The sequence below is a fragment of the Larimichthys crocea genome, chromosome XXII (genome assembly GCF_000972845.2).
Source record: "Larimichthys crocea isolate SSNF chromosome XXII, L_crocea_2.0, whole genome shotgun sequence".
Lineage (NCBI taxonomy): Eukaryota > Metazoa > Chordata > Actinopteri > Sciaenidae > Larimichthys > Larimichthys crocea.
In genome coordinates this window covers 1675898-1701948 of record NC_040032.1, presented here as the reverse complement: position 1 = coordinate 1701948, position 26051 = coordinate 1675898, and the positions used below count along the sequence as shown (strand labels likewise).

Genomic DNA, 26051 nt, shown 5'->3' with positions numbered 1-26051 from the left:
TTTTTTTCTACTGTTTGACAGACTCAGTGTGAAAGCATTGTGAGGAGTTAATCAACACGGTGAAACATGGTCTGTTGTTTTGTGTGTCTTTGCAGTTGTTCTCACTGTGGTCATTTTGAAATGTATTTGCATTTGTGTTCATGTTTATGGTCATTAATGGACATACAGGGAAGATCATATAGTTGTGTGTTTATATGCATTCATGTCTTGGAGTGTAATAAATTAAGGTTAATCAGTCAGCCTTCATGTCATCTTCCCCTGACTAAGTGGACACAGTCGGCAGATATTGTTTTTGGTGAATTACCAGGTATAGTTAGGCTAAGTGTCATTTGGAAATAACCTGTCAACATCCAACAGTTTGATCTGGGCTAGGCGGAGAGATGACAGTCTGCTGTACTGTGAACTCCAGCAGCTTTACGCTCAAGCTATCCATCAATACTAACTATGTAACTAAAATGTTCCTTGAAAGCTGCATTTACCTTCCTTCTGTCCAAAGTGTCAAGTATACAGTGCACATCATCTAATAGGCTGATTACTATGACACATCCTGAACACATTCATTTTTTCAGGAGCAAAAGCCCTTAGAATGCCTCTCCTCTAGCGCCACCCTCTGAACAAACCTCAGTACTGCCAGGCCTTATACAAAGTTGACAGTTTATTCCATCCAACATTTTTGTGCCAAGAAATAATATAGTCTGTGGGAGCTGCCAGAGGAAGCTTTACACTTTTAAAGCCTGTTTCAATATTGTACATATTCATAAATCACTGCACTCATTTGAATGAAAAATAAATAAAATCAGGCAGTTGCATTACAATCTCATCCACTACTATAGTCCTGTCAGAGCCAGTCTGCAGCTGCATGCACCAGTGTGCAGGCAACCGTGATGCATTGGTGAAACAGTTTCAGACCCTAAGATAGAGGTTTAAAGATTGCAATAGTTTTATTCATATTCTTTCATTAGTTGACTCAGTAGATAGATATAATATTACAAACACACAACAGGTAGATACAGTATAAATCTAAATAAATAGAATAAAGGCATGTAGTGCGCCCTGTAGAAGGAGACTGTGAGGTTTTGTTTCAATCCTCGTATATTAATTCATATTAACAGGTATTAAATTGTGCCTACTTCTGTGTCACAGACATGCGTCGTGTTTTCGTTTATGGCACTGTAGCACACGGCACAAACAGCAGGGGGCACTGTGGCTCACAAACAACGAGAGACAGGAGGACAAGCGGAAGTGACGACCGATCGTTGACTTCAGAAAAACAACAAGGCGCCAAATTGAGGCAAACGGAGTGAGGAGTGACACATGGAGGAGTGTGTGTGACGGCGGAGGACAGTGTTGGAACACGGTGCTGGCTGAAGAAAACCGTGCAAGGTCAGACCTTTCAACTTATTTACGCTGCTTGGTTCAAGTTTGGTGCGTCATGTTAGTGACAGATAAAAGTGCACAGTGAGAGGAGAGGAGGGAACACAGCCTGCAAAATGGAAAACTGAGGAGTGTATGTGTGTGTGTTTTGTTTCTGTGACAGCCTGACGGGAACCTTGTGTTTGTGTTTGTAGCATGGCTGTGCCTTTCGTGCAGGACTGGGACCTTGTCCAGACGCTGGGAGAAGGAGCCTACGGAGAGTATGAATCCTCCTTTATGTTTATCGTGGCTGTGCATCAATATGGGCTTGTACTTACACACTTTGACTGGGGCCTGGACTCCAGGTTGGGAACCACAAATGCAGAGGGCCCTTCATCATGTTGTTGTGTTGTAGAGAGGCAACAGGGACGTCCATGAAAGCACCCCCTCTTCCACAACTGGTTCTTAGTCATCAACATAACTTGTCCAGTTAACGCAAGAATAATGTTTAATATCATTAATAACCTAACTTTTAATTAAAGGTCCGGTCTGTAAGATTTAAAGGGGCTTTACATATATGGACCCCTCAGTTCTCTTAATTATTGTGGTGGAAATTGTCAATTATTATGACAAAAATGGTGGACCCCCTCTGCAGTACCCCTGCGGACCCCTGGTTGAAGACCCCTGGTCTAATCACATGAAAAAAAAGAATCATATTTTTTGTTACTCTAAACACTTTGGTGTCCGCCCTGTTGAACCGCCATGTTCTACAGTAGTTCAGAAACAGATCATTGGCTCTAGCTGAACGAGAAAGTGGGGTGGACAAGATTGCAGTCTGCAACTACACCGCCAGATGCCACGACATCCCCCCCACACACACACACACGCTGCTCTTTTAACATTTGGTGACCTCTGACTTTGCTGCATCGCTCTCTCTGATGCGTCTTTTCTCTTCGTGTTCTAGAGTGAGGCTGCTGGTGAACAGACAGACGGAGGAGGCGGTGGCAGTGAAGGTGATCGACACCTCTCAGGCTAAAGAGTGTGCGGAAAATGTCAAGAAGGAGGTCTGCGTGCATAAGGTAGCTCAGTCACCTGCATTGCGGTTAGATAAAGATTATAGAAGTATAATAGTGACATTATGTAATATTTCTACACCTTTGAAATCATTTTGATGCTTCACTCGTGAATTACGAAAATGCCAATTTCTACATGATGTCGCTTTAATACTGAGATTGCTGGCACTTCAGAGTAGCTGACACAGAAGGGACCTGCATTTGTTATATTGGTTTAAGATGTATGATGATTATTAAGCATGTAAGAGTTCATTCATTCATTTAAATAGTTTGTTTCTGTTTTAATCAGCACGGCAATCTCACAGTATAATATATACGGCACATGATGAGTTGTGAGAAATTCGTCAACACAGATGAAAAGCATTGTGATTAATGTTTTACAATAAGCTGACATTTTCTGCTGTTCTGCAGATGCTCAACCACCCCAACATTGTACGTTTCTTTGGCCTTCGGGAGGAAGGTCCCACTATGTACCTCTTCCTGGAGTACTGCACCGGAGGAGAGCTGTTCGACCGAATCGGTGAGACAAAAGACTCCGGATGAAAACAGGAGTGCTCTCTTGGAGTTTGTGTCAGTTGAACTGAAACTCTCCAGTGACACCTTTTCTTTGCTGGCTTTAATTTGAATTCATATTTATCATCAAATATGTAAATTAGGTGTCATAAATATATATTTTTTTAAAACGAAGTATATGCTCACGTAAGGTGATTTTTGTTTTTATTATGAATAAAGGACATGCATCTGAGAGGAAATGTGAATTCTCAACCCATTTAAGAGAGACCGCTAATTCAGTCTTCAGCTAATTTGTTTGTTTTTAGAAATTGAATAATTAAAAAAATTTAATTCATCTAATTTAATTCACTTGACAGCCTCAGACTATTTCGTCTGCTTGTGTTTTGTCCTTAAAATTAAAATTGAGCTCAACATGTAGACAGTATTTAATAAAAGGCTGATACCAGCCTGATTCTTCTAGAAATATTTGTTATTTATATGATTATTATTATTATTATGTGCATGTTGAATCATGGTTATTATTAGGTTATTAAAATGTTCTCTGACTGTTATTTTAGAGCCGGATGTGGGGATGGCAGAGAGAGATGCTCACAGATTTTTCCAGCAGCTAATAGCAGCTGTGGTAAGTGAAGCAAATCTGAACCTTGATGTGACATGTGCGCACGTTTCTGCTGTTTTTCAACTCTCAGTCGCACTTTTGCAGGAATATCTCCACAGAGCTGGAATCACCCACAGAGACATAAAGCCAGAGAACATCCTGTTGGATGACAAAGGTGAGAACACGCGCTGTGTGTGTGACGGAGCTGAAGGAACTCTGGTTTGCACTGAGTATAACCTCTTGCCCTTTGCCTTTAGATAACCTGAAGCTGACAGATTTTGGACTGGCCACCATGTTTCGTTTCAAAGGACGAGAGCGTCTTCTGAGTCGTCTGTGTGGGACTCTTCCTTATGTGGCTCCAGAGCTGCTCAGCCAAACAGAGTACAAAGCTCAGCCTGCAGATATCTGGGCTTGTGGAATAGTTCTCACTGCCATGCTGGCTGGAGGTAAGATCACAAAGAGTGTGTCTTTAGTTATGGTCTAATTGTTCAAAGAAAAAACCTACACTGAAACCTGGTAAGTATACAAACACACACACATGCTTGACACACAGAACATATATTCTAGAGCACAAGTTGTACCTGGAATGTTTTGGAATGCACCAGTTGTGTATCAGCTGTCAGCTAAGATGATGAAGTGGCGTTGGTTCACTGTATAGGAACAATTCCTGGATAGCTGCAGTGAAAATGGATCCAACTGTGCCAACATCTTTGAACTGAAGTCAGTTAAAGCACTTGAGACACGGCGACCGCATCGCCTGAATGTGACCCAAAGAATGAAGTCTGAACCTAACTGTGGATTTGGAGAATCTAAAGGGTGTCAACACAGTATCACACCCACTTCTGTAGTCTGATCTGAAGCTGGTTCTGTGTGGCGACGGTGACACGATCACAGTTGCTTCTGTCGATCTCAAGATCTCAGCAGAGAGGTGATTGGATGCAGAGCCAGGGTCTGTTTTTCATGATACATTCTTGACATAGTTAACATGCAAACCGTCACACTCGTTCCAAATCATTGCAATGTTATTACATTATAATAGGACAAACTGAAACTATAACATGTTGAAGTTAGTGTACATTTTCAGTATTATGTATGGACAATATGCAAAGGACTGAATTATTGTAAAAAAAATACAGTTTTGGTACACCTGATCATTTCCAAGAATGCATACATGATCAGAACTTCCTACATGTTTGAAAAAGTCCAGCAGCATTGCCTGTGCGCAGTAGATGTGTGGAAACATTTCACTGTTTTTGTGTTGCTTCTTTTTCAGAGTTGCCTTGGGACCAGCCAACTGAGAGCTGTCAGGAGTATTCAGATTGGCTTCAGAAGAAAACATACCTCCCTCCCTGGAAGAAAATACAACCGATGCCTCTTAGTGCGTTCTGTTTAAGATTAAAAATCTTCACAATAGTCCTGGGCTTTATTTAATTTACACTGAACTTCTCTTTTCAGGTTTGTTGTCCAAATTACTTCTGGCTGCACCGGATGCACGCATCACCATCACAGACATTCAGAAAGACCGCTGGTTTACTCAAGGCAAGTCTCAACATGGGTTTAATAGAATCATTTGACTTTAATTTGACTGTTCTGTGGACTGATGTCTGTCTTGTGTATCTCCGCAGGTGTCAAGCAGCCACCTCTGGGCTCAGGAGCAAACAAACATCTTCGATCGGACGTGGGACTCATATCCCAGACCAACACGTCAGAGCTTTGTGTCTTGATATTTTAGCTGAAAGGTGTATTTCTTTTTGTGCCCGTCAACTTAAGACCACATCGCTCTCTTTCTCTCTGTAGTGATGACAGGATGCAGTTTTCCAGCTCTCAGCCTGATTTAGCACCAGGTGGCTGTGAAGCCATGTTGTTGATCAGCCAAACCGACGGTCAAGTCAGCTTCTCTCAGCCAACCAAGCCGGAGCACATGTTACTGGGTAGTCAGCTCTTGGGCACTCCAGGAGCCAGTCAGGTAATTCCCACGTTCACATACTGTGTTTTCTTTGTAGAATATATCTGACTGTGTCAATTTTCAGCAACACAGTGTCAGTTTTTTCTTTTATAGAAGAGCAGACACGATTTATTTTTCTCTTGTATGCAGTACTACTTTAAAATGCAACATTAATGCTGGCACAGTTATTTCACGTCTTTACGCCTTCTTGCTTTCTTTGTGTAGTCACCATTGCAGAGATTAGTGCGGAGAATGACGCGTTTCTTCACCACCGTGAATGCTGACGCTTCCTTAACCGCCCTGAAAGATGCCTGTGACAGCCTGGCACTAGGCTTCAAAGTGACCTGCAGCAAACAGGTACATCTGTACTCGAGTACACACGATTTAAAAAAATAAAAATAAAAATGTACAGCTGTCAAATGCACTCTTTGAGACTGAACCTCTCTTCGCACATTAGGTGATGGTGAACATGCTGGACAAACGCAACAACAAACTCCTCTTCAAAGTGCATTTGTTAGAGATGAACCAGAGAGTGCTGCTGGACTTCAGACTGTCTAAGGTGGGTTTTTACAAACGTTTCTATTTATGTATCGGACAAGAATAACTCACCACATTTATGTTGTGACAATAGTGTAATTACAACAAAAATCTGACAGTCACAAAACAAGAAATAGTGCAAGCAACATCCTGTGGGTGAGAAAAACAAACAGGGTTGTTACCAACAAAACAACAGCAGTGCAGGGATGTACCAGTGTTTCCTCTAAGCTGTTCAGTTTTATTTATACCGCACCAAGAGCCACCCAAGCCATGTTTGTCATCATCTGAATATTTGTTTATATTTATATTTGTTGCCTTACAAATCTAGGGGGCAAACATGTAACATATTTCAGCTATATTTATCTTATGGACATTCAGAAAGACAGCTGGTTTAAGAGTCTGAGTAAAATCTGACCACAGCCCACAGCAAACTCATTACTACTTACTTCCTCTCCTCATATCCTCTCTGTTGTACTGAAAGTGTTTGCATTTTTATGTTCTTTTAATTTGAAAATGCTGCTGCATCCATGTCCCATGGATGATTGGGTGCTGTATAAAGCTCAAGTGTCTCTTTTTATTCTCTCTCGCTCAGGGTGACGGCCTCGAATTTAAGCGTCTCTTTGTGAAAATAAAACAGAAGCTTGGTGACATCATCAGCACTCAGAAGATCACATGACGAGCCTCTACAAACAAGAGCACACTGCTGTGGACATTGGAAAGACATCCTGTATATATTTAGCTGTTCTATTCATATTTTAAATGTATTCTGCTGTTCTCTACAAGTGTGTGTGTTTGTTTGTTTTCTAATACTTCTATCCTTGTGGGAACCTGTTAAGTTAGATTTTAAGACATTTTTTTTGGAAGCTTGGATCAAGTCCTCACTTTAGTTATTAGGTTTAGTCTAGTGTTAGAATGTGATGATTACCAATGGTAGGTACACAGGGATAGAAGCAAGTGTGTGTCCATGTTCTGTCGTTGAGAAGTCTCATTTGTTCTGTAGTCCAAAAAATAGTCTAGACATGAATAAATTATTAAAGGAGTTCTGTTATAAATGATGCCTACAATGATCTCTGATGATGTTAGGATAACTGTTTGTTTTTTTTGCCAGTATGCTTGTGAATATATAAACCTGTGGGGAAATAGTTAGTTTAGGAATCAGCAAAGGCTAAAACAAAGCGATTTAAAAAACAAACAAAAAAACACTTCTGTTGGCTAAACAATATACATGCATATCATTTAATGTAGAAATCAATGGCTCCCTTTTGTCCATGCTTCAAATGACTGACAGTTTTATAGTAACATATGAGGTAGGCTTGGGTCAATGGTTTGTGTATAGATGGTAACCTCTTGTGATATTTGTACCTGTTTCTGCACCTGGGATAATTTTACAAGAAAGCTTAAACCTAAACAACCTCAACTGAAAAATAATAATTATAGAAAACTAAAACAAAAAATGTAAATTAAGTCTAAAAGTTAAAAGCCAACACCAACTCAAAGGTTCACATGACGTGAACTGAGGTCTTTAGGAATCCAGTTATCCATCACAACTTCCTCCCTCTATGGACTGTCACTGTTTATAGTCCATCACCTGACTTCCTATTGGTTTTGTCAGATTTTCCAGTTTTTGCAAATTTAAAACAATGAATTTTGTTTTAAATTTGGAACAAGAATATTTTGAAGCAGAAACTTTGATAAATCTGGAGGGTTTTTTTATTTTTTATTTCTAGGGTTACCATCTAGACACGACAGAGTCGATGTAAAAATGTTTAAACCGGTTTGATATTGACGCAAAGACTGAACCAGAACGGTAATACTAAATTTTACCACTGATGTAGCCATGTCTCAGTGGAACACAATAAATGAGACTGGGCTAGCCAGTTTTATAAAGTCTGTCTACAACATGTTCCTGCAAATGTTTCACAACTAAAGTCTTCTTAAGAAATAAGTGGTTTCTGTCCAAGCAGCAGAAGTGTTTAAAAACTGCAGTTCTGCAAACAGCCACTTGAGGCTGCCTCCAGAAGTGAGTCACTCTAAGCCCCCGTATTAAAATGTCCAACTTCACAGCAGAAATAAACATGTTTACAGCCTGGTACAAAAAACAGTTTTGGTCTCTATAGCTAATTTTCCCGTTCAGACTAGAGGTGATTTTTATAGAACTCACCTGTTCAAAAATTTTGCAAACTAGTTTCAACAACTTAATGTCAAGACACCGCTAACTTTGCACCACTAGCCACCACAAGCTGAGAGCTGTTGCTTGTCTCTTTTTAATTTTTCAGAGTGGCTTGTGATGACAAATGCTGGTTAAGTTGGTTTGCAAAAAAACAGACTGGTTTAAACCTGTACATCGGACTCAAAGCCGCCCCAACCCTAATATGAGGAAAGTTTGTAACAGTTACTGTAGTTGATTTGATATCTAGTTCACTGACTACGCATGCTGCAACTGAAACTGTCTACTGTCTACAAAAACATAATTCCAGGTTAAATTACAACTGAAGGAGTCTGATATATGACTATGAGCCTGTGGCCTTGACAGTGATGGTGACGTTGACAGGCTCATTATCGTCTCCAGGGGGAGGGGCTTGGCTGGTGGTGGTGGGGGTGGCACTCGTGGGTGACGTGGTGAGAGGTGAAGATGCCCGGGGTAAAGCCATCGTGGGACCTGTAAAAAAAAAACAGAATCAGGGTTCAGCATCAGGTAGACAAGCAGTACAAGTTTTTAGGTGATATTGCAGAGGGTTAAAACAAACCACACATAACACATGGACAAAATGTATCCTACTTTGCTGAAGTTTGGATGTGCACTAAAAGCTTCAAGATTCCACTCATACGTCTGCTATATACTTCAACTGAAAGTTGCATACTCAGCTCCAACTGTGATAGTTGTGATGTGTGTGTTTGTGTGTGTGTTGGTTCCACCTGTATATGAGGACATTTCATCAGAATACTTGCTGACTTTTTGAGGACGTATCGTAATTGTGAGGACATTTGACATGTCCTCATTAGTCAAGCAGTGTAGTAGCACTTATCATGATGCAAATTACTCCCTCCTGCCTTTGTGTGTGACAAACTGCAGTAATTAGCTCATTTCAGTCAGTTCCGTGTTCCAGCATTAACACCAATAAAGATTCAAATAACTATAGTTTGAATGCTGCTGAAGTAGCAACCACACTAATGATAATAAGCATTTGAACTGTGTGAATGCATTGCAGAGCAATAAAAAAAATAGTAATAATAATGGTAAAGAGTGTGTGAGCTGTGTGTTCCAGCTGTCACATGTCACATATGTGTGGTAACCCTGATATGTAGAGTCCAGCTTTAGGTTTGCATGAATGTGTTTGTTGCGTGTTTGTCTCGCCTGCACTGGCTGATCCAACGATCTCCTCTATTCCTCCCTCTGACGCGCCTACGACTTCATCCTCTGGGAGGTTGATGTTTTCCCTCGACTGGCTGTGCTCCCTGAACACACCAGAAGAAGAATTTAATGGCATGTCTTTATACAGAGCTGGCTGTCATCATTACAAACTGGAGAGAGAAAGACAAATACTCACAAACCAAACAGCATGTCATGTAGCCCTGGAGAAAAACATGGAACATTATTGAAACCTAACGGGACTAAAGCTTTATTTTAGAAGTAATTTGGATGTTGGTATTTGTGTACGGGGCTCACAAGATAGATAGAAAGATAAATAGATACTTACTAGGATTGTTGTTGCGGTTGCGGATTATGAACACGAGCAGTAGCAGTGTAAGGATGGCTGCAAAGAGCATCCCGCCTATAGCTGCTCCAATCACAGCAGGGTACATGCTGTTCCGTGGTTCCGCTGCAACACATCACAGTTACACATTGCAAAATAGTACACCTCTGACACAGACAGTTAATTTTTCACCTCTCTCAAGTGGTTTTCAACCCATGTCACCGTGTACCGTGAAATTAACCAAATTCATGACTATTCAGGTAGGTTAGCTTCACTATAAACAGCGAGAATACAAGAATTAGGACAAAGTAATCAACAAAATGCATCTTTGCCCAGTTCAAAATGCTCCATTGTTTTGCTGCTGCAGCCTTACTTGGTCTGGTAAGACCAGTAATGGCTAATGTTAGCATATTTCAGGTGCATGTTGGTGAGTCAGATCGCTGACTTTGCTGCACTTGGTTTTTGCATTTACCATTACCCTTTAACTGTCACTTCTAAACTGCAGCAAAAGTTACATATGCTTGCTTTAAAGTAACCCCTGTTGAAGTGAGAGCAAGTGTGGATTAACTGATGCATTGACAGTTCATTGGTTGAAAACCACTGGCCTATCCAACCCTGACACCTGACCTACAACCCTTTCTACACCCTAAACAATCACCTGGCTTAGTATGAGCAGTCAAACCCTACTTTACATGGTGCAATTAACACAAAGGATTTATAAGAAGCACACAGGGCCAGGAAGGAAGGAAGGTAAGGAGTGAACTAGGTAAAGAGGAAGTGAGCGGAAGGTGTGAAGCTGTGAGATGTGTGTGTAGCTGTGTGTATGTGTTTTTGTTTGAGTCTTTCACCTAAGTGGATAACAAAAAAAGAGAAACAAAAATGTTAGACTGTCATTGAAACAGCAAGACACCAGCATCAACAATGTTGTGAATAATCACCTAACTCACCTGTCACCTTTTAAAATTATTACTTGCTTCTTCTGCCTCTGTCCATTTATTAACATTGTGTTTGTTAAGACATCCCTAACTTTGACTGGCCCCTGACTTTGTTATGTTCTCTGACAAAAGTTTCATATCTCACCACACTTTCTTCACTCTGTTCACTTGTTATACCTGGAGTCTTTGTTGCAGAAGGGTGTCCAAGGGTGCGGTGGTTGACAGGTATGATGCGGAACTGGTAGGTAGCAGTGGGCGTCAGTCTTCCAACTGTATGATGCCTGATTTCTGGGTCCTGGATGATGTTACGGTACCAGACTGGTGGAGTAATCCTCTTCTCCTCCTTTGAATCATTTCTGCTGTCTCTCCTTTCTGGTCGCTCTGACACCCAGATGTGCTCCAGGATGAAACCTGTCCAACCTCCTTCTTCTTTGGTTTCCATCTCCCACTCCAGCTCCACCTCATTACGATGTTGGCTGTTGTACATTACTTTGACTAGGGTGGCATTCGGTGGCATGGGATGTCCTGATAAAGAGACAAATCAGTCAGTTGATGGATTCACCACTTTTGTCCAGATTGAAATATTTCACAACTAGTGGATGGATTGCATGAAATTCCGAAGGAATTTAATCCTAACAACTTTGGTGATCCCACTTTTCCTCCAGAGCCACCATGAGTTTCACAGCCATGGTTTTGAGTGAAATGTGGAAACATTTATCCGGATAACCCACCTACAGGTAGTAGTTGTAACTCTGCAACTGTTTGTGTATTGCACTGTCTATAGAGTATATGACAATTCATGAACATACCCCAACCAACCAAGAACCAAACTAAACCTCTATAAGCCTCACTTGTTCAAATTATATTAAGGCTTAAAGTTATGCATAATTAACATTGTGGCTGCTTTGACTGGCAGGTGGGTGGCATTACATTTGGCTTGTTTGAGAACACAGGCTTCATTCGGCCTGCGTCAGGTTGGCAGATGATCCACGTCTTGGCCAATTTTGTATGCTGTCTATTCTCTATACTGTCATTGGTAACCTTACAAGACTTCAGAAAGCCTGCACTCCTGATCGGTAAATAGTCTGATACATACGCCCCCGTAAAACTACAACTTGAAGGTTTTACATTTTAGTTTTCTGCACCAGATTTGCAGTTGTCCATTGTTTCTAGTCTTTATACTAAGGTAAGCTAATTGCCTACTGGCTGCAGTGGTATGAATCTTACTCTTGGCAATATAGTAATTAAGAGTGTTTCCGATAATGTTGAACTATTCCTTTGAAAAGCTTTAAAAAGACAAAATGCTATCAAAAAATCTCTTACTTTTGACTACTAACGTGACATTGATTTCAGTTCCTCCCACAGCGTTGGAAGTGGTGCACCTGTACTCGCCACTGTCTTGAGTCTCATGTGTGTCTCTCACAGTCAGATTGGCCCATGAAGATGTTCGCATCAGTGTGTACTTCGAGGTGCCTCGGACATCTACACCATGATTGTTAAACCAGGTGATATCACTGGCAGGGAGGTAGTTGGATCTCAGGTTACAGGTGAGCTGGACATCACTCCCCTCGTATACAGACACAATTTTGCGCTGTGTCAGCAATATAGGAGCCTCTGCAGGTAACAATATTTAAATGAATTATTTAACAAATCATATCTGATATTTGTTTAAGGTGGGTCTGACAATGTGTACTGACCTAATGTGAGCCTGCAGGTCTTAGTTTGGACCAACAGTGGGTGCTTAGCATGGCAGATGTAGGGATTCCCGCCGCGGGCGGTGCCGTAGCGAAGGATCAAGATGTTGGAGTTTTCTTCCCCGCCTTTTCCCTGGCCACCTGGACCCTCCCACCACACCAAAGCTTTTGGGGCTCCTCCGTCCCAGGAGCAGGACAGCATCAGATACTGTTTGCTTGTTGTCACATAGGCAAAACACTCTGGCTCTGCAGGGGGGACATCTGGTGGAGCAGAAGAGGTTTTAAGTGAGATGTGAGAGAAATGAAAGGAGAATGGTGAGTTCTGTTTCACTCTCTGTTTCTTACATGCTCGTGTGCTGCACTCTGTTGATTGTTTGAGTGCAACGTGCGAGCCCATGCATGTAAACGAGTTGTCGTTGGATGTCAGGCTTTCAGACGACAATAAGATGGCAGTGGTCAGTGGTTTTGTTTGCTGTCCTGTGTTGGCCTCGTCATGTGCCACTTGTTTCAGGTTTCCGGTCCAGTGGAGAGAGGGGGCCGGGTATCCACCGGACCAGGAGCAGAGCAGTCTCAGAGAGGTGTGATTGAGAGCCGGTTCAACAGAACAGGAGGGGTGGCCATCGGGTGGGTCTGTGGGGGATAAAATACAGCGTAACTTGGCAGTAATGTGTAAAGTGGGGTTACATGATGTCATCAGAGCCAAAGAAAGTGTTCAGGATATGAATCATCTTCCAAAATTACAGAAGAAGAAATCTGCCTTCCAAAGAATATCTGTATAATGAACATATACTGTCAAGTCAGTACTGCAAAGCCTGTCTTTTCTAATGTGAACGATGTCTCTAGCTCTCTTAGGTGATGTATTGTTTTGGATCAGACACATGATCTGAGTGACTTAGCAGAAATGCATAAACTCAGCAAAACCAAACAGGAGATCAGAATGACAAGCACCCGGCCTTCTAGCCAATCAACACTTGCCATGGCTGTGACATCACAGCGAGGTACCTGCAAGAGAGTCCCAACAACTTCCAGATGGCCCCCGAACAGGAGATTAGGTCTGCAGCACTTCCACCCTCTCCTGTGATGTGTGTGTGTGTGTGTTGGTGTGTAAGTGTATGATTTCCTGTGCATTTGCAAGCTTTTGGGTCTGTATTGAAGTTTCAGGGAGTATAAGGATCTGGAAATATGAGAGTTGATGTACTGAATGGAGTTTAAAAGAGAGGAGGCAAAAGGAGGTTTCTACACGAAAACAGAAAGAGGTTTCATTGAAAGAGAAATGATCAGAGAGCTGTATTTTAGTAGGAGATTAAAGGAGATGTTAAATCTGGATGACTTAATCACATCTCAGTCTTTTACACTCCTTGCCATTTGCAGCACCAAGACAGTGGAACACAGGTTCAAACTGAGTAGAGAGCTTCACAGAGGAGTAGGAGGACTGTTGGCATGGTCCTAGGTCAGAGGTCAGACTCACAGTAGACAGTCAGGCTGATGGTTTTTTTGGAGCGGGTGTTGCGGAAGGTGTTGTGCGCCAAGCAGGAGTAGTCGCCAGTGTGCATGCGGAGGGCCCTGGTGATGGTGTACTGTGGGCCGGTGTCGACTTTGGAGTTATTGTAGAACCAGACGTACTGACTCAGTGGGTATGACTGGGCTTGACACAATAAAGAAACAGTCTCTCTCTCTAGGGCTGAATAACCCCGCTCTGTCAAACTGTACGGGGACACATCTATCTGAGGAATGTCCGGGCCAACTGAGGAGAAAGAACACACACTTACAATTACAATTTGAAGGACAATTTGCATACGCAGCTGAGCAACCTTGTGTTAATTTATTTAGAGTGAGACACCCGCTGCTTCATTTCTACACTGCAACAATTAAAATTATTGTCACATCATCCATAAGAGATCAGCTGGTCAAACCCACATCATTAGCACCCCCTTTCATCAATTAAAACCCTCTCCTGTTTGTTGTTGGATGGATTGTGAATGTGAATTGTGTCCATGTGCTGCAAAAATGTTGAACCAAGGAAAAGAGTGTGACTTGTGTTTAACTCATCATTCAAGACATGTTAGATGTTAGTGTAGCAAAAGTTGAAGATACATGACCTCATAATGTATTGATTACATACAAATGAAATACCCCCCCCCCCCAAACAAAAAAAAAAAAAAACCCCCCCCCCCCCAAAAAAAATAAAGAAAAATATATCAAAGTGGAGTGTATCCTTAATTTGTTGCTATGGTTTTAAAAGACATTTCAGGGCGTATATATTTTTTAATTTGACAAGTTGAAAAAATACCTGTAGTGTCATAAAAAAAGATTTTATTAAATTAGAAAACCCACATCCTACTCCAAATACTCACAGATGGTCTCCAACAATACCCGGTTAGAAGTTTCACTGCTGACAGGATTTCTGGCCATACAGCGGTACCAGCCGGTGTGGTTGCGGTTTACGTTGATTATGTTGATAAAACTGGCATTGCCGCGTGCAATGTCTGAGATGTTTCCGTTACGGGGTTGATGTTTCCATACATACTGGATGGGCCCAGTCCCATTTTCCAGAAGGCAGTCCATCCGCATTGTAGTTCCTTCCACTGGTTCCTCATCACTCATTATGAGGGTAGGCGTACTGACTGGAACTGTACACAGGACAGAGTCACACGTACATATGTTTACTGTCTCTAAAGCAAATATTCAATATACAAGTGTTATTAAGTGTTTGTCCAAGCCTGTTTTACACTTTGATTTCCTAGGGTTGAGGTTGGGGTTAGGGTGAGTGCTTGTGTTGAGTTGTGTTTGAGTAGAAATAATAACTACGCTCCTGGCTGAGGAAGGTCAGGTGAGTGTAGGAAGTCTTACCTTGGACATTGAGGTGCACATAGTAGTAGTAAACTTTGGGCTCTTTGTCTATGTCATAGAAGGCCTGGCAGGTGAACAGGCCATGTGCAGCCACAGCCAGTTTCGAGATGCTCACAGCTGCACTGTTCGAGATGATTGACAGCTGCCCAAGCGTCTCTGCCAGCTTTTGGATCCTTGTTCCTTTCCCCAAATTATACACCACAGCTTTTATAGCATCAGTACCGGGCTTGGTGAAACTCCATATATACATGTCAGGTAAGGTGGGACCGCACTCCAGGATCACTGCTTTGTTCACCACGCCATACACATAGGAGTCCTGGTACACCACCTCCCAGTTTTTTTTTATCTCCACCACTGGAGGAGAGAGAGGAAATACAGTCATGCACGCAAATTTATGTGTGTGTGTGAAGGAAAAGGAGACGTGGTGTTGAGTGCCCTGCTAGTGTTCAGTTACAGGATTGATTACACTGTAAGTTTCAGAGACACTGTAATAGTTTGACAAGGGATTCCAAAACAGATAACTTGATTAGTCAAATTATATTTCCAGTCACATTCAAAGCATCAACCATTTTTGGCTTCTTTAATTCTGTTCCCTTCTCAAAGATCATGTCATATTATGTCAATATATATACATGTATGGTGTGTATGGTGTACAAGATCAAACTGAAAATTCATTTATTTATAATTTACCTAAAAATGAAGCCAAACAATGAATCACCACCAAACAACACTCACAATTCAACTTTGACTTCAACTGTAAAATTCCTCATTCTGTAAATATTGTGGTCACAAATTTAAATGATCTATCTCAAACTTTTTTTTAAAATGTATGTTAAGTGTTACCTATGTAACGTATATAAATAAAGAATTTATATATAATTGCTGATATGTTGTCATGAAACTTCATTATCAAATATAGATTTTCTGTCTTGCTATGCTACAAATCTGAATTTTGTACAACAGAATTACAACAGAGTCTACTGCAAGTGGATCAATGAATGAAGATTTTTTGCCCACCCCATGAGCAGTTTTTACTGTATTCATCAACCATTCATATCATGTGATGCAGAAATCTAGTTTTTAACTCAGATATGTGTCAATTATTCTACAAACATTGGACTTACCATGTGGCGCAGAGGTGACCAGGCTGATTGGTAGAAATAGAAAAGCCAGCCCTAGAAATTTGGCCACCATGGTATCATCATGATCCCGAGTCCAACAACCACTTTTCTCCAAAAAATGCAGTAGAGATGAAGCTTTTAAACCACAAAACTGCCTGTTGTCAGCTTCCCTCAGATGCCTGAGGTCTTGTCTTCCTCTCTGCGATCCAGAAGTTTCTTAGAGAATCCAGTTGTGGGCACTGACTTCATTAGACTGAGAGTAGGAAGGGATGGAGGGCCACCAAACTGATTTGGGCTGAATTATTCATTTGTTTTTCCTTTCTCTCTATCCCTCTATCCCTCTTTCTTTCTCTTGCAGGGTTAGAATAACACAGTGATACTGAGCTCATATATTATACAAGACAGATGCATGGGTGAACAGGTTAGCCTTGCACACACACACACACACACACACACACACACACACACACACACACACACACGCACATACCTGCACATTAACTAATAACTGACATCCAGGGTCTTGACATGAACATTCCTCCACACAGGCATTTCATGTTAATCTGCACTTAAATCTCCATATTCAGCAGTTAACAGTTAAAGTAATTTACATCTAAACCCTGACAAAGTCATCAGAGTCAGAGTAACGAGAGTCGTTTCTTCAAGTGTAATGTTGGATGACAAAAGTAAGGGAAAGTGCAGATAGACATTGTTTAAGCTAGCCTTGTGCTGGATAAACAAGGAATTAAAAAGGGTTTGTATCTTCTTAGATTGTCTTTGCCATTTGCATGTTGTAACTTTCAAACTGTGTGGGTATAAACTCTGCACAAACGTTTGTTTATTTGGTTACAGTAAGATAGACTATTTCTATCTGTTTCTAGTCATTTTAGATGAGGCTCCAGATTATAATTTCAGAGGTCACATGAGGACAAGAGAGCACAGTAAACTCTACTGATGGGATTAGGATTAAAATAGATTTAGAAATCTGGCAACTCAAAGCAGTGGTCTGTTTTTCCCACTGTGACCTCGACACACTGCAGGTCACTATACATTTAAAGATGTAAAGTCCCGTTCATGAGATGCTGACTGCTATTCTTATTCGGTGTTTTTAAAAGCTCTCCATGTGAGTTTATTTGTTTATCAAAGAGAAAGAGAGGAGGAGAAACTGATAAGTGGAACCATGAGCGTGTAATGTGAGATGTGTCATGAATGAATGCAGGGCACAGATCAGTTTTCCTCACTTAGCAAAGACGAGAGGACTGAAAGGCAGCAGAACCTGATCAGACACTGAGGGACGAGGGTTCAGTTTATCAGCCCTATCCAGAGAGAAATATAATAATAGGTTGATAGGACGATTCATTCAAAAGTAGCACTGGACTTCAGCATGCAGTCCTTTTTATTCTCATTTCATTCACTTTCAGACCGGAACATTTGGATTTTAGAACCATTCACATAGAGATGAATGTACTGTATTTTGTTGGAATGTCATATTCGTAACTGTGACACTTTCTCTTTGTATTCTTAATGTCCAAAAGTGAAGAAACAATAAAAAAAAAAGAAATAGATGAAAAGATGCAGCTAAGGAGAAAAGGGTATGAAAAAGTGAAACTCAGGCGTGCCGAGCTGGTCACTGAATCTAAAGCTGAATGTCGAGACTTCAAAGTCTGTGATCCCCTTATGAGAGCTGGACACACTACACTGGATTTGTAGCTACTTTAACTCTGACTTTTCTTTTACCACCCTCTAGCTGATCCATCAAATTAAAACTACATTTAACTCTTATTTGAACTCTTTCACTCCTGATTATTTGGTCTGATATGTAATCATGTTAACACTAACATTACCTACTTCTCTGAATCTAACCTTTGTGATAAAACTACAGCACCCAGTCCGATTTATGCTAATCATCCATATTCTCACTATATTTTATATTATTGCGTGCACAGTAACATAAGGAGTTATCAACTCGAATAATGTTAAACAGCATGTTTATGGTGGAGATATTTTACAGAGGTAACCCATTGAAAAAAAAAACCCTCAACATTATGCTGTATATTTACGAATACTGATGACAGCCTAAATTATCTTAAATACAAAGTTCTGACTTTATTTTACTTTATTTTGTTAAAGTGCAAACTGTTCATATTCAGCGCCACGCATGTAAGAAAATAAAACGAGCCCATGCCAAACTTTAGAATATATAAAGAGCCTAACTGACATTAATAGATTAATTAATAATCCTTAATTTCTGATTTAGGTAGCATGAGAGTGTACTTTTTAGGTTCTACACCCCTCATTTTCTGAGAAAAAACACCTTTATGTCCTGCTGTACCTAAGACATAAAAACATAACAGCTATAATGATTTAAATATATTAGATACAGTTGCAGAAAATCTGCTGGGAGAACTGAGCTAATCCTTTCAGGAGACATTGCTGTGAAAGCGAAGGATTCTCACACACGACATCTGGATCAGGACCAAGCATCAGTCAGGAATGAAAGCACAGTCAGCCTGGACACAAACCTGAGAAGACAACCAGACTAAACATGTGATTCATTTCTTTTCTCCAAACCTACATCATGACTAAAATCACCACGTTGTGTCTGTAACTCTCTTCATTCTGTAGTTTGTGATTTGTGAGTCTGAACCCTGAGCAGAAAAACTAGTCCCTTTACAAACCAGGCACTTTTGATGGATCAGCTCACCTGATAGTTGGTTTGGGGAACGTAGACATAGGTTTGTGGTTTGAAGTTTACTTTTACTTCCACGTTCCTGTTCTTACTTTTATCAAACTCAGATTTACTCAGCTCTTTGCTTCAGGTTTTGAGTTACTGCCAATGCAATTCTGGCCAGGACAGCCAACATGGTACTGGCCAGCACCACATGTTTTGAGTTCCAAAACCCAATGGGTGACATCACGCCTGCGCTATTCATCCTTTTTATTGTCATTGAGGGAAACTCAAGTTTTAAAAAGTCCTCATCAAGTCCCTGTATCATTACAGCAATTTCTCTAAATATGAAGCACAGTTACTTGTTTGTGGGTCGACTCCCAATGACTGCAGCCTCATTGCATTTTAGAGAAGGTTTCTGGGTCATGGCTGATCACTGTACCAGGTTTATACATGACACTTGAGAAGAGAAGGAAGATTTCCATCAGGTTAATGAGTCAGAGTTAATTTACTGCTTTACATACTGTGACAAAAACAAAAGGCAGTGTCCTAGTGACGCTATCCAAATGTTCAAATCCTACACACAACAGCTTTAATATGAAGTTCACCACACACACACTGGTGTGTACTCACATACAGCTTGTCAAGGTTGTCTATGAGTCCCAGAGTCATGTAGTTTCAGCACACTCTGTAAAGAGTCAACAGAGGAGATAGAGACAGTATTATGAAGTATTTCATGTGATATCCTTTATAGACCTAACATTTACATTTTGTTGAGTGAACAGCACTAACAGCAGTCAAATGTTTTGGTAATGACACTGAACAAAACTCACCGCTCCAAATGTATAATCAAAAGACACAGTACCTTTCTGATTATTCTTTATGGTCAGCACAAGGCTAAGACAATATTTTCAGTTGATTCCAAAACATGGAAGCTGGAGGCCCCACAATGGAGTCTTGTTTAGTTTGAGGGTTGAAAAAGCTGTTCAAACAGAGTGTGAAGTGGTCTTCCGTTGGGTTCATCTGTTCAAAAGAGAGACACAAAAAAACAACACCTTTGTGCAGAACTTTCAGTCAGAGCTCTTAACAATCATCAAATTATCTGTGTCAGGCATCATGAGAGGAACACTGTCGGTTTCAGTTGACCACCGAAATTAACGCTGTGGTCAGCCCCAATATCACTTATAAATGGAAGAGGATCCCGTTGTTTATGTTATGCATGACGTCAGAATGAGTCGGGACCAAGTCGGACACAAATCTAATCGGCTGCGTTGTGCTGGGATCGGCAGTGGCTCATCTTCAGCAAACAAAGAAAAATGTTCTCAAGCATCAGGCTTCATCTGACTCACATAGATGTGTTTATACTTCTGTCCATAAAATGTGATCGGCCTGACCTGAAGAAGAAAGAAGAAAATGTCATCTGACATCATCAGTTAGGACTTCTCCTAACAAACAGAGGTGTCAGGAAAAACTTAAAGTTGACAAGTTCTTCACATTGTTTGTTCTTTTATTGTTACTTGTTTAGTAAGAATACTATATTTTAATTTTCTCGTCTTGTGAGTGGAGATTCAAAATGGCTGCCGGGCTTGCGTGCTTACATGTTGCCAGTCCAATGAGAGCAGACAGTCTGGAAGTCTGGAAGACACATCGGCAGACGTCTTTGACTGGACAAAAAGTCGCAGCCACATTCAAAAGTTCACCACGTTTACTGACCATGTCAAGGATTTATAAACATTTTGTATTTCCAGGACGTTTCCAGGACTTTTCCAGGACTGAACAAGTTATGATTTCTGCATATACATGAAAACAGTGCCGGCCACTGGCATAAGCGAGCTATGCGGTTGCTTAGGGCCAAGACTGTTGGGGTGGGGCACACATTAACTTGGACTGATGTTGCTCACTCCTCACTTTGTATAGTATTATGTTGACTGACTCATTCAGACGCTGCCAATGCTCACACAAATAACACATGTCCATTAACCTGCAGATTCATATTTGTTATTTTCCTCCTGTTAGTCTGAAGAACTCACTGCTGCACAATGCTGCCTATCAGTCTCTCTGCTGTCTGTGAGCTCTGAGCGTCTCTTACTGCCACGGACGTGTTTACATTGGAGTCAACTGAAAGCCCAGTGTGTCTCATACAGGTGCTGAAGGGCTCCTTGTGTGTCAGTATGAGACACTGAAGTTGTCTTTTGACAAGCTACGTATGAGGACAGGTTGGTTGACTTTGTCTGTATGTTCTTCTTCTACTCTTCTTTGTTCTAAAACACTTGTTGACGCTGCTGTGGTACTCTGATTTCATGACAATTAGATAGTCACATCATGTTTGTACATTATTACTAGTTTGTTATACTTCCTGTAACCCCCAAAATCCACCGGGCCAGTCCGCATTGTGTGAGGGTCTAGTCATCCACCACCAAGGCATTTTTCATACGAAAAAGTGTCAAGTGTTGTAGTGTAATCTGTAGCAGACCAATTAAGTGTGTAGTGATTTTGGTAACACTACACTGTACTATAGTGAAGTTATTGAACATTTTTGTAATGTTTCTTTTCGGTGTTGCACTTTGTAGACGGACCATGCTCACTGCTCTTACAGCCGGCTGCATGTAAACATTAATGTTCTTGGTGTGGCTCCGAGGATGGCACATTTTGATGAACATTAGATTGTAGCTCGTTGTCTATTTTACTACAGTTGAAAATATGCGTGTTTTGTGTTTCACTTGAGAGTTATTGATCCTGGAAGTTCAAATCTGCCAATATCTTTCCAACTTTACTGAAGTGCATTGGCCAATGTGGCACCTTTCCTCATCTCATAATTACGAGATCTTTTCTCATCTTTTATCGAGATAATGTGTTTATTTTTTATCCAGTGAATGCAATGCGTTTGTACCTTGTGTGTATGATTTCTGCCTCGTGTCTGTCCTCCCTTACAGCATTTTTGAAAGTTTCTAAGAATTTAAATGTTTTAACTATAACACATTTTGATTTTGATTGTCTTACTTATATTTTCATCTATGTTACATTACAAACAATTGATCTACTACAAAAAGGATGTTGAATACAAATTAAAATGCAACAACAAACCCATGTAAATTTAACTTCTAAACATTGTACCATAACAAAACCTTTTCTCATTTCTTCTTCTGGACAAATAATAAGTTGCTGGTTTTCATGAGAACATGAGTACAGTGTTTAGTTTTGTTGACCTTGCTGTGATACTCTGATTTCATGATACTTAGATAATCACATTTTATACAGCATAGTTTGAATAACACAAATGTAGTTTGATGAAAATAAAAGAAACAAAGGCACACTCACAGCAGGAAGTCTACACTCTCTGTACCACATTTTAGCACACTTAGTAGCTCTAGATAGGAAATATATCTTTATAAAGTTTTTACACTTGGGTAAAGTGTTCACATGACCCAAATCAACCACAGAAGATACAAACAACCAGGACACTAAATCAGGACTACGCTAGAAGCCTCTCTTCTTCTCTTCTACACCATTAGACTGTGCAAAATCTTCGATACTACTCCTCCCTAATGTATACTGTATGTATTGTAAAGAAAGAGTAGAAGCATGTGTGGTTTTCAGCTGTTGCTGAGTTTACATGTTTTTTATTTAAATGCTAAAAATTCAAGGCTCATCCAACAACCAGTGTCAATGAATACTAAAACCCGCAGATAGCGCAAATAAAAACAGAAACATCATAATTCAACAAAGTCTTCAGTAAATAAAAATTATTTTTTTTCTTTGTAAAGAACAACAGAAACAATACAAAATACAAACACAGTAAAAGTTTCATATCAGAACAGGAGATACAACCAAGCAGTGAGGCCTGCTGTTCCTCAGTGAAGGGACTGTCAGTGTGTACGACGCAGGATGAAGAGTGGGTGTTACAAATAAAGTAGGAAACATTTTTTTAGTTTTCTGTTTTTTTACAAAATGATCCCATAGATGATAAATTCAGGAGTCAATCACATCAGACATGAAGAAATAATCCTATCCATTAAGTTGAAAGTATCAATTAAATATAATACATCCATGCAACATACATTATATATTTTAAATGACAGTCAAATCATCTCTAGCTTGACCTTCCTTTATACTAAAACTTAAACGTGTTTTTGAAACATGGTTCAACAATATTCCCTTTTCAAGAATGGATAACACAATAAAAGACTGGACAAAGGAGAGGAAATGCTTTAAAAGCCCAAAAACAAAAGCTGCACTGTCCCTTGACTTCCGGAGCTGTTCACAGTGGTACAGTCAGTCACTGTCTGATAGTCCGGAGTTAAACAACAACCTCCTCTTGGGAAAGGTTCAGGTTTAAAGCAGGTTGTTTGTTCTGAGCTTACTGAAGAGGTTTGAGTTTGTAAGAAAGTTCAGACGTACTGCTCTTTGGGGAAAGTGTACGCTGCAACTCCTGGCGGGGGGGAAGACAGGCCCTGTACTGACGGGTATTTAAAGATGGCCGTGGTGTGTGAAGGAAGGGAGAAGGTGTTTTTGGACATGCTGCTGCTGCTGCTGCTGTCTGCTATGGTTGGTTGCGGGGATTGGTAGGGTTGTTGGGGTAGAAATGAGAGAGGGGGGTTAATGGGAGGGGAATAGGGTTCAGGGTAGTCCTCCTTGTTACAGGCCAGTCTGTAGCTCACATAGTCCGCTGTGTTTGGAAGCTCCTCATAAAACCGTCCTGAATGCTGTTGAGAAATGAGATGCATAATAAAGACGTATTAAAATCACAAACAATCCACGTACTCTACGACTGCTTTGTACCAGATATGCTTACATGTGTGAGAAGTCAACCAGTATTTAGAGGACACACATGTGTAACACGTGTGGCCATACAGTACATAGAACATAAACAGCAATGTTTTTTATGAACTTCTGTTGGTTCTCGTGCACACAAACACCGGGCAGTGCAACAATACAGTACATGATCGGTGTTGTGCAAATTCATACTAAACAAGAGCTCACTCAGGGTTCAGTTCACAAAGATTAAAATGAACTAGTTCACCTACAGTTTCACATTTTGAACGGAGTTCACAGTCCAAAAGTTGAACAGTTTATTTTCATAAATGTTCATCTGCTTTACAAAATGCTGAGTTTGACCTCATGCTGCATTCATGGATTCTGGCAGAAACAAACTGGATAACACATTAGTGGATGAGAGCAGGATGATAAAATGAGGAGAAAACATGGAGGATCTGGACAACGAGAAGCTAATGATTAAAAATGACATAAAACAAAATGTAATGCTGTTGTTGTTTTCTGTGCCGTCCGTCTGCTGTCTAATGTCTGCTTGAATCCATGTGAATGCAGCATTACCATTTGTTAAAGTTTTCTTGTGACACTGGCGTTGTTTCCTTGCGCACTCCTATTTGTTGTTGTTTGGATTATTACAGTGTCTGAGAGTCATCATGTCTTGCAACACTAAGACTCACGTCCTCTTTCATTAGTTGTGAATGGATGCATTTAGTTCAATTCACTGTGAGCACCGCTCTTTTAGAGGGTTCAGTTGTTTGACACTGTCCCACTGATCTAAGCTCTCGGAGCAGCTCTGAGCGAGGAGGCGACACAAACTGTTACCTCATTGAGGAGGTGCGGTCGACCCTGTAGTGAGGTATGATTCACTAGGTGATGTATTTTTCCAGTTGCCAAATGTCTCAGTGTTGTGATGACTTTCATTACTGGCATTATTGATATTGAAAGTAATATTCCTAACAGTATGGTCTAGTCCTGCTCTCTATGTAAAGAGTCATGAGGTAACTTTCTTTTGGTGTTATGGAAATAAAACTGAATTGAAATTGACCAAAAACATTATTCCTGAACATCTAATCTGTAGGATTCATTCATTCATATTTCCCCGACCTCTTTGTCTTTCCACCATTTTCTCCTCTGCTTGAGAAACTCGTTGTTCTTCTTTATCGCACTTAAAAAAAAAAAAAAAAAGTTACAAAGCACTTTACAAAGAAAACAGGAGAAATTACATATATTATCATATTGATTATTACTTTTAGAAGTGCTATGAAAGACACTTTTTAAGGTCTACGAAAATGTGTGTTGTTTATTTAGCCTGATTACACCTCTCTCAGGACTGTGAACGTGTACAGATTGTTTTCGATTTACTTCTGTTAAGGTGGGACAAATGAATATATTGCATGAAACCTTGAATATATCAAATGAAGTCTGAATATATTGAATGAAACTTGTCACACCGCGGTGAGGTCAAGTTAGTGTATTTATCATGTCATCCTTGCTTAATATCGCTGCAACTAGATTGCGGGCGGCCTGACTCATTGTCTTTCGCTTTTACCGACTGTTACACAGATGGCTGCAGGCACTGCCGCGAAGTCTGACGTCGTGAAGTTTCATTCAATATATTCAAGGTTTCATTCAATATATTCAAGGTCATGCTTTCAGTTCATATTATTCTATATTCAAGTTTCATTCCATATATTCAAGTTTTATCAGGCCGGACTCGAAGCAGGACTCAGACGCAGAAGTGTCAGTGAGCTGTTTTATTTGGAATAACAAAAAACCCTCGACAGAGGCTAACGCAGGCTTAAAACAGGCCTAAACTAGGGAAACCAAAAGTCCATCCAAAGGGAGGAAAAAACTCTAAACTGCATTATGAAAAATATCTAAATCAAAATCACTCAAAAGGAGGAAAATCAAAGGCTGCAAAACATTAACTGAAAATCTCTCCTAGGGAGGATGAAAAAAACAACTAAACTAAGCACAATGAAACAAACGGCTATACTACGAAATTTACAACAAAAATTCACTCAATCGAGGCAAAAAAACAAAGGAACACTCAAGCAACAAGGCTAAGGCTGTGAACAGGCAAGAAAGAAGGCTTAGGTGATCAATCATGGGACAAAACACTTTGGCACAAGACAAAGGGAGACACAGACAATATATACACAGGGTAATGGGGAAGAGGTGGAACAATCAGGCGGGGAAGACACTAGACCGGTGACACATGAGGAAGGGCAAGTGACCTGAAGCGAGAGGACAGTAAATACCAAAATAAAACAGGAAATGACAGACAGGACAAAAACCT

General features: G+C 40.5%; 3 protein-coding genes across 4 annotated transcripts in view; 1 reads left to right on the top strand and 2 right to left on the bottom strand.

Annotated features, from left to right (window-relative positions):
* The first annotated feature begins 1247 nt into the window (after positions 1–1247).
* chek1 (checkpoint kinase 1) lies at positions 1248–7067 on the top strand. 2 transcript variants are annotated; one of them, XM_010744580.3, is made up of 14 exons: positions 1248–1383; positions 1569–1634; positions 2318–2432; positions 2838–2946; positions 3497–3561; positions 3643–3712; positions 3795–3983; positions 4811–4915; positions 4993–5076; positions 5163–5241; positions 5335–5503; positions 5708–5839; positions 5940–6041; positions 6612–7067. In XM_010744580.3, the coding sequence occupies exons 2-14, from the start codon at positions 1570–1572 to the stop codon at positions 6693–6695; spliced, it is 1368 nt and encodes a 455-aa protein (XP_010742882.1). In that variant the 5' UTR covers positions 1248–1383; position 1569; the 3' UTR covers positions 6696–7067. The 2 variants fall into 2 exon arrangements, with proteins under 2 accessions (XP_010742882.1, XP_027129500.1); XM_027273699.1 differs by having other exon boundaries at positions 1253–1383; positions 1538–1634.
* Positions 7068–8110: 1043 nt separating this feature from the next.
* Positions 8111–16387, bottom strand: vsig10l2 (V-set and immunoglobulin domain containing 10 like 2). Its single transcript, XM_019253154.2, has 12 exons — positions 16318–16387; positions 15194–15547; positions 14698–14973; positions 13812–14087; positions 12689–12973; positions 12347–12604; positions 11973–12263; positions 10827–11174; positions 9718–9840; positions 9568–9592; positions 9375–9475; positions 8111–8678 (listed from the first exon to the last, which is right to left on the bottom strand). Exons 1-12 carry the CDS (start codon positions 16385–16387, stop codon positions 8530–8532), a joined length of 2556 nt encoding a protein of 851 aa, XP_019108699.2. The 3' UTR covers positions 8111–8529.
* Positions 16388–22574: 6187 nt separating this feature from the next.
* nectin1a (nectin cell adhesion molecule 1a) overlaps positions 22575–26051 on the bottom strand; it is an 18529-nt gene continuing 15052 nt past the window's right edge. The window contains exon 10 of the mRNA XM_010744588.3: positions 22575–23685. Within this exon, the coding sequence (XP_010742890.3) occupies positions 23371–23685 (315 nt within the window). The 3' untranslated portion in view covers positions 22575–23370. The remainder of the gene's footprint in view (positions 23686–26051) is intronic.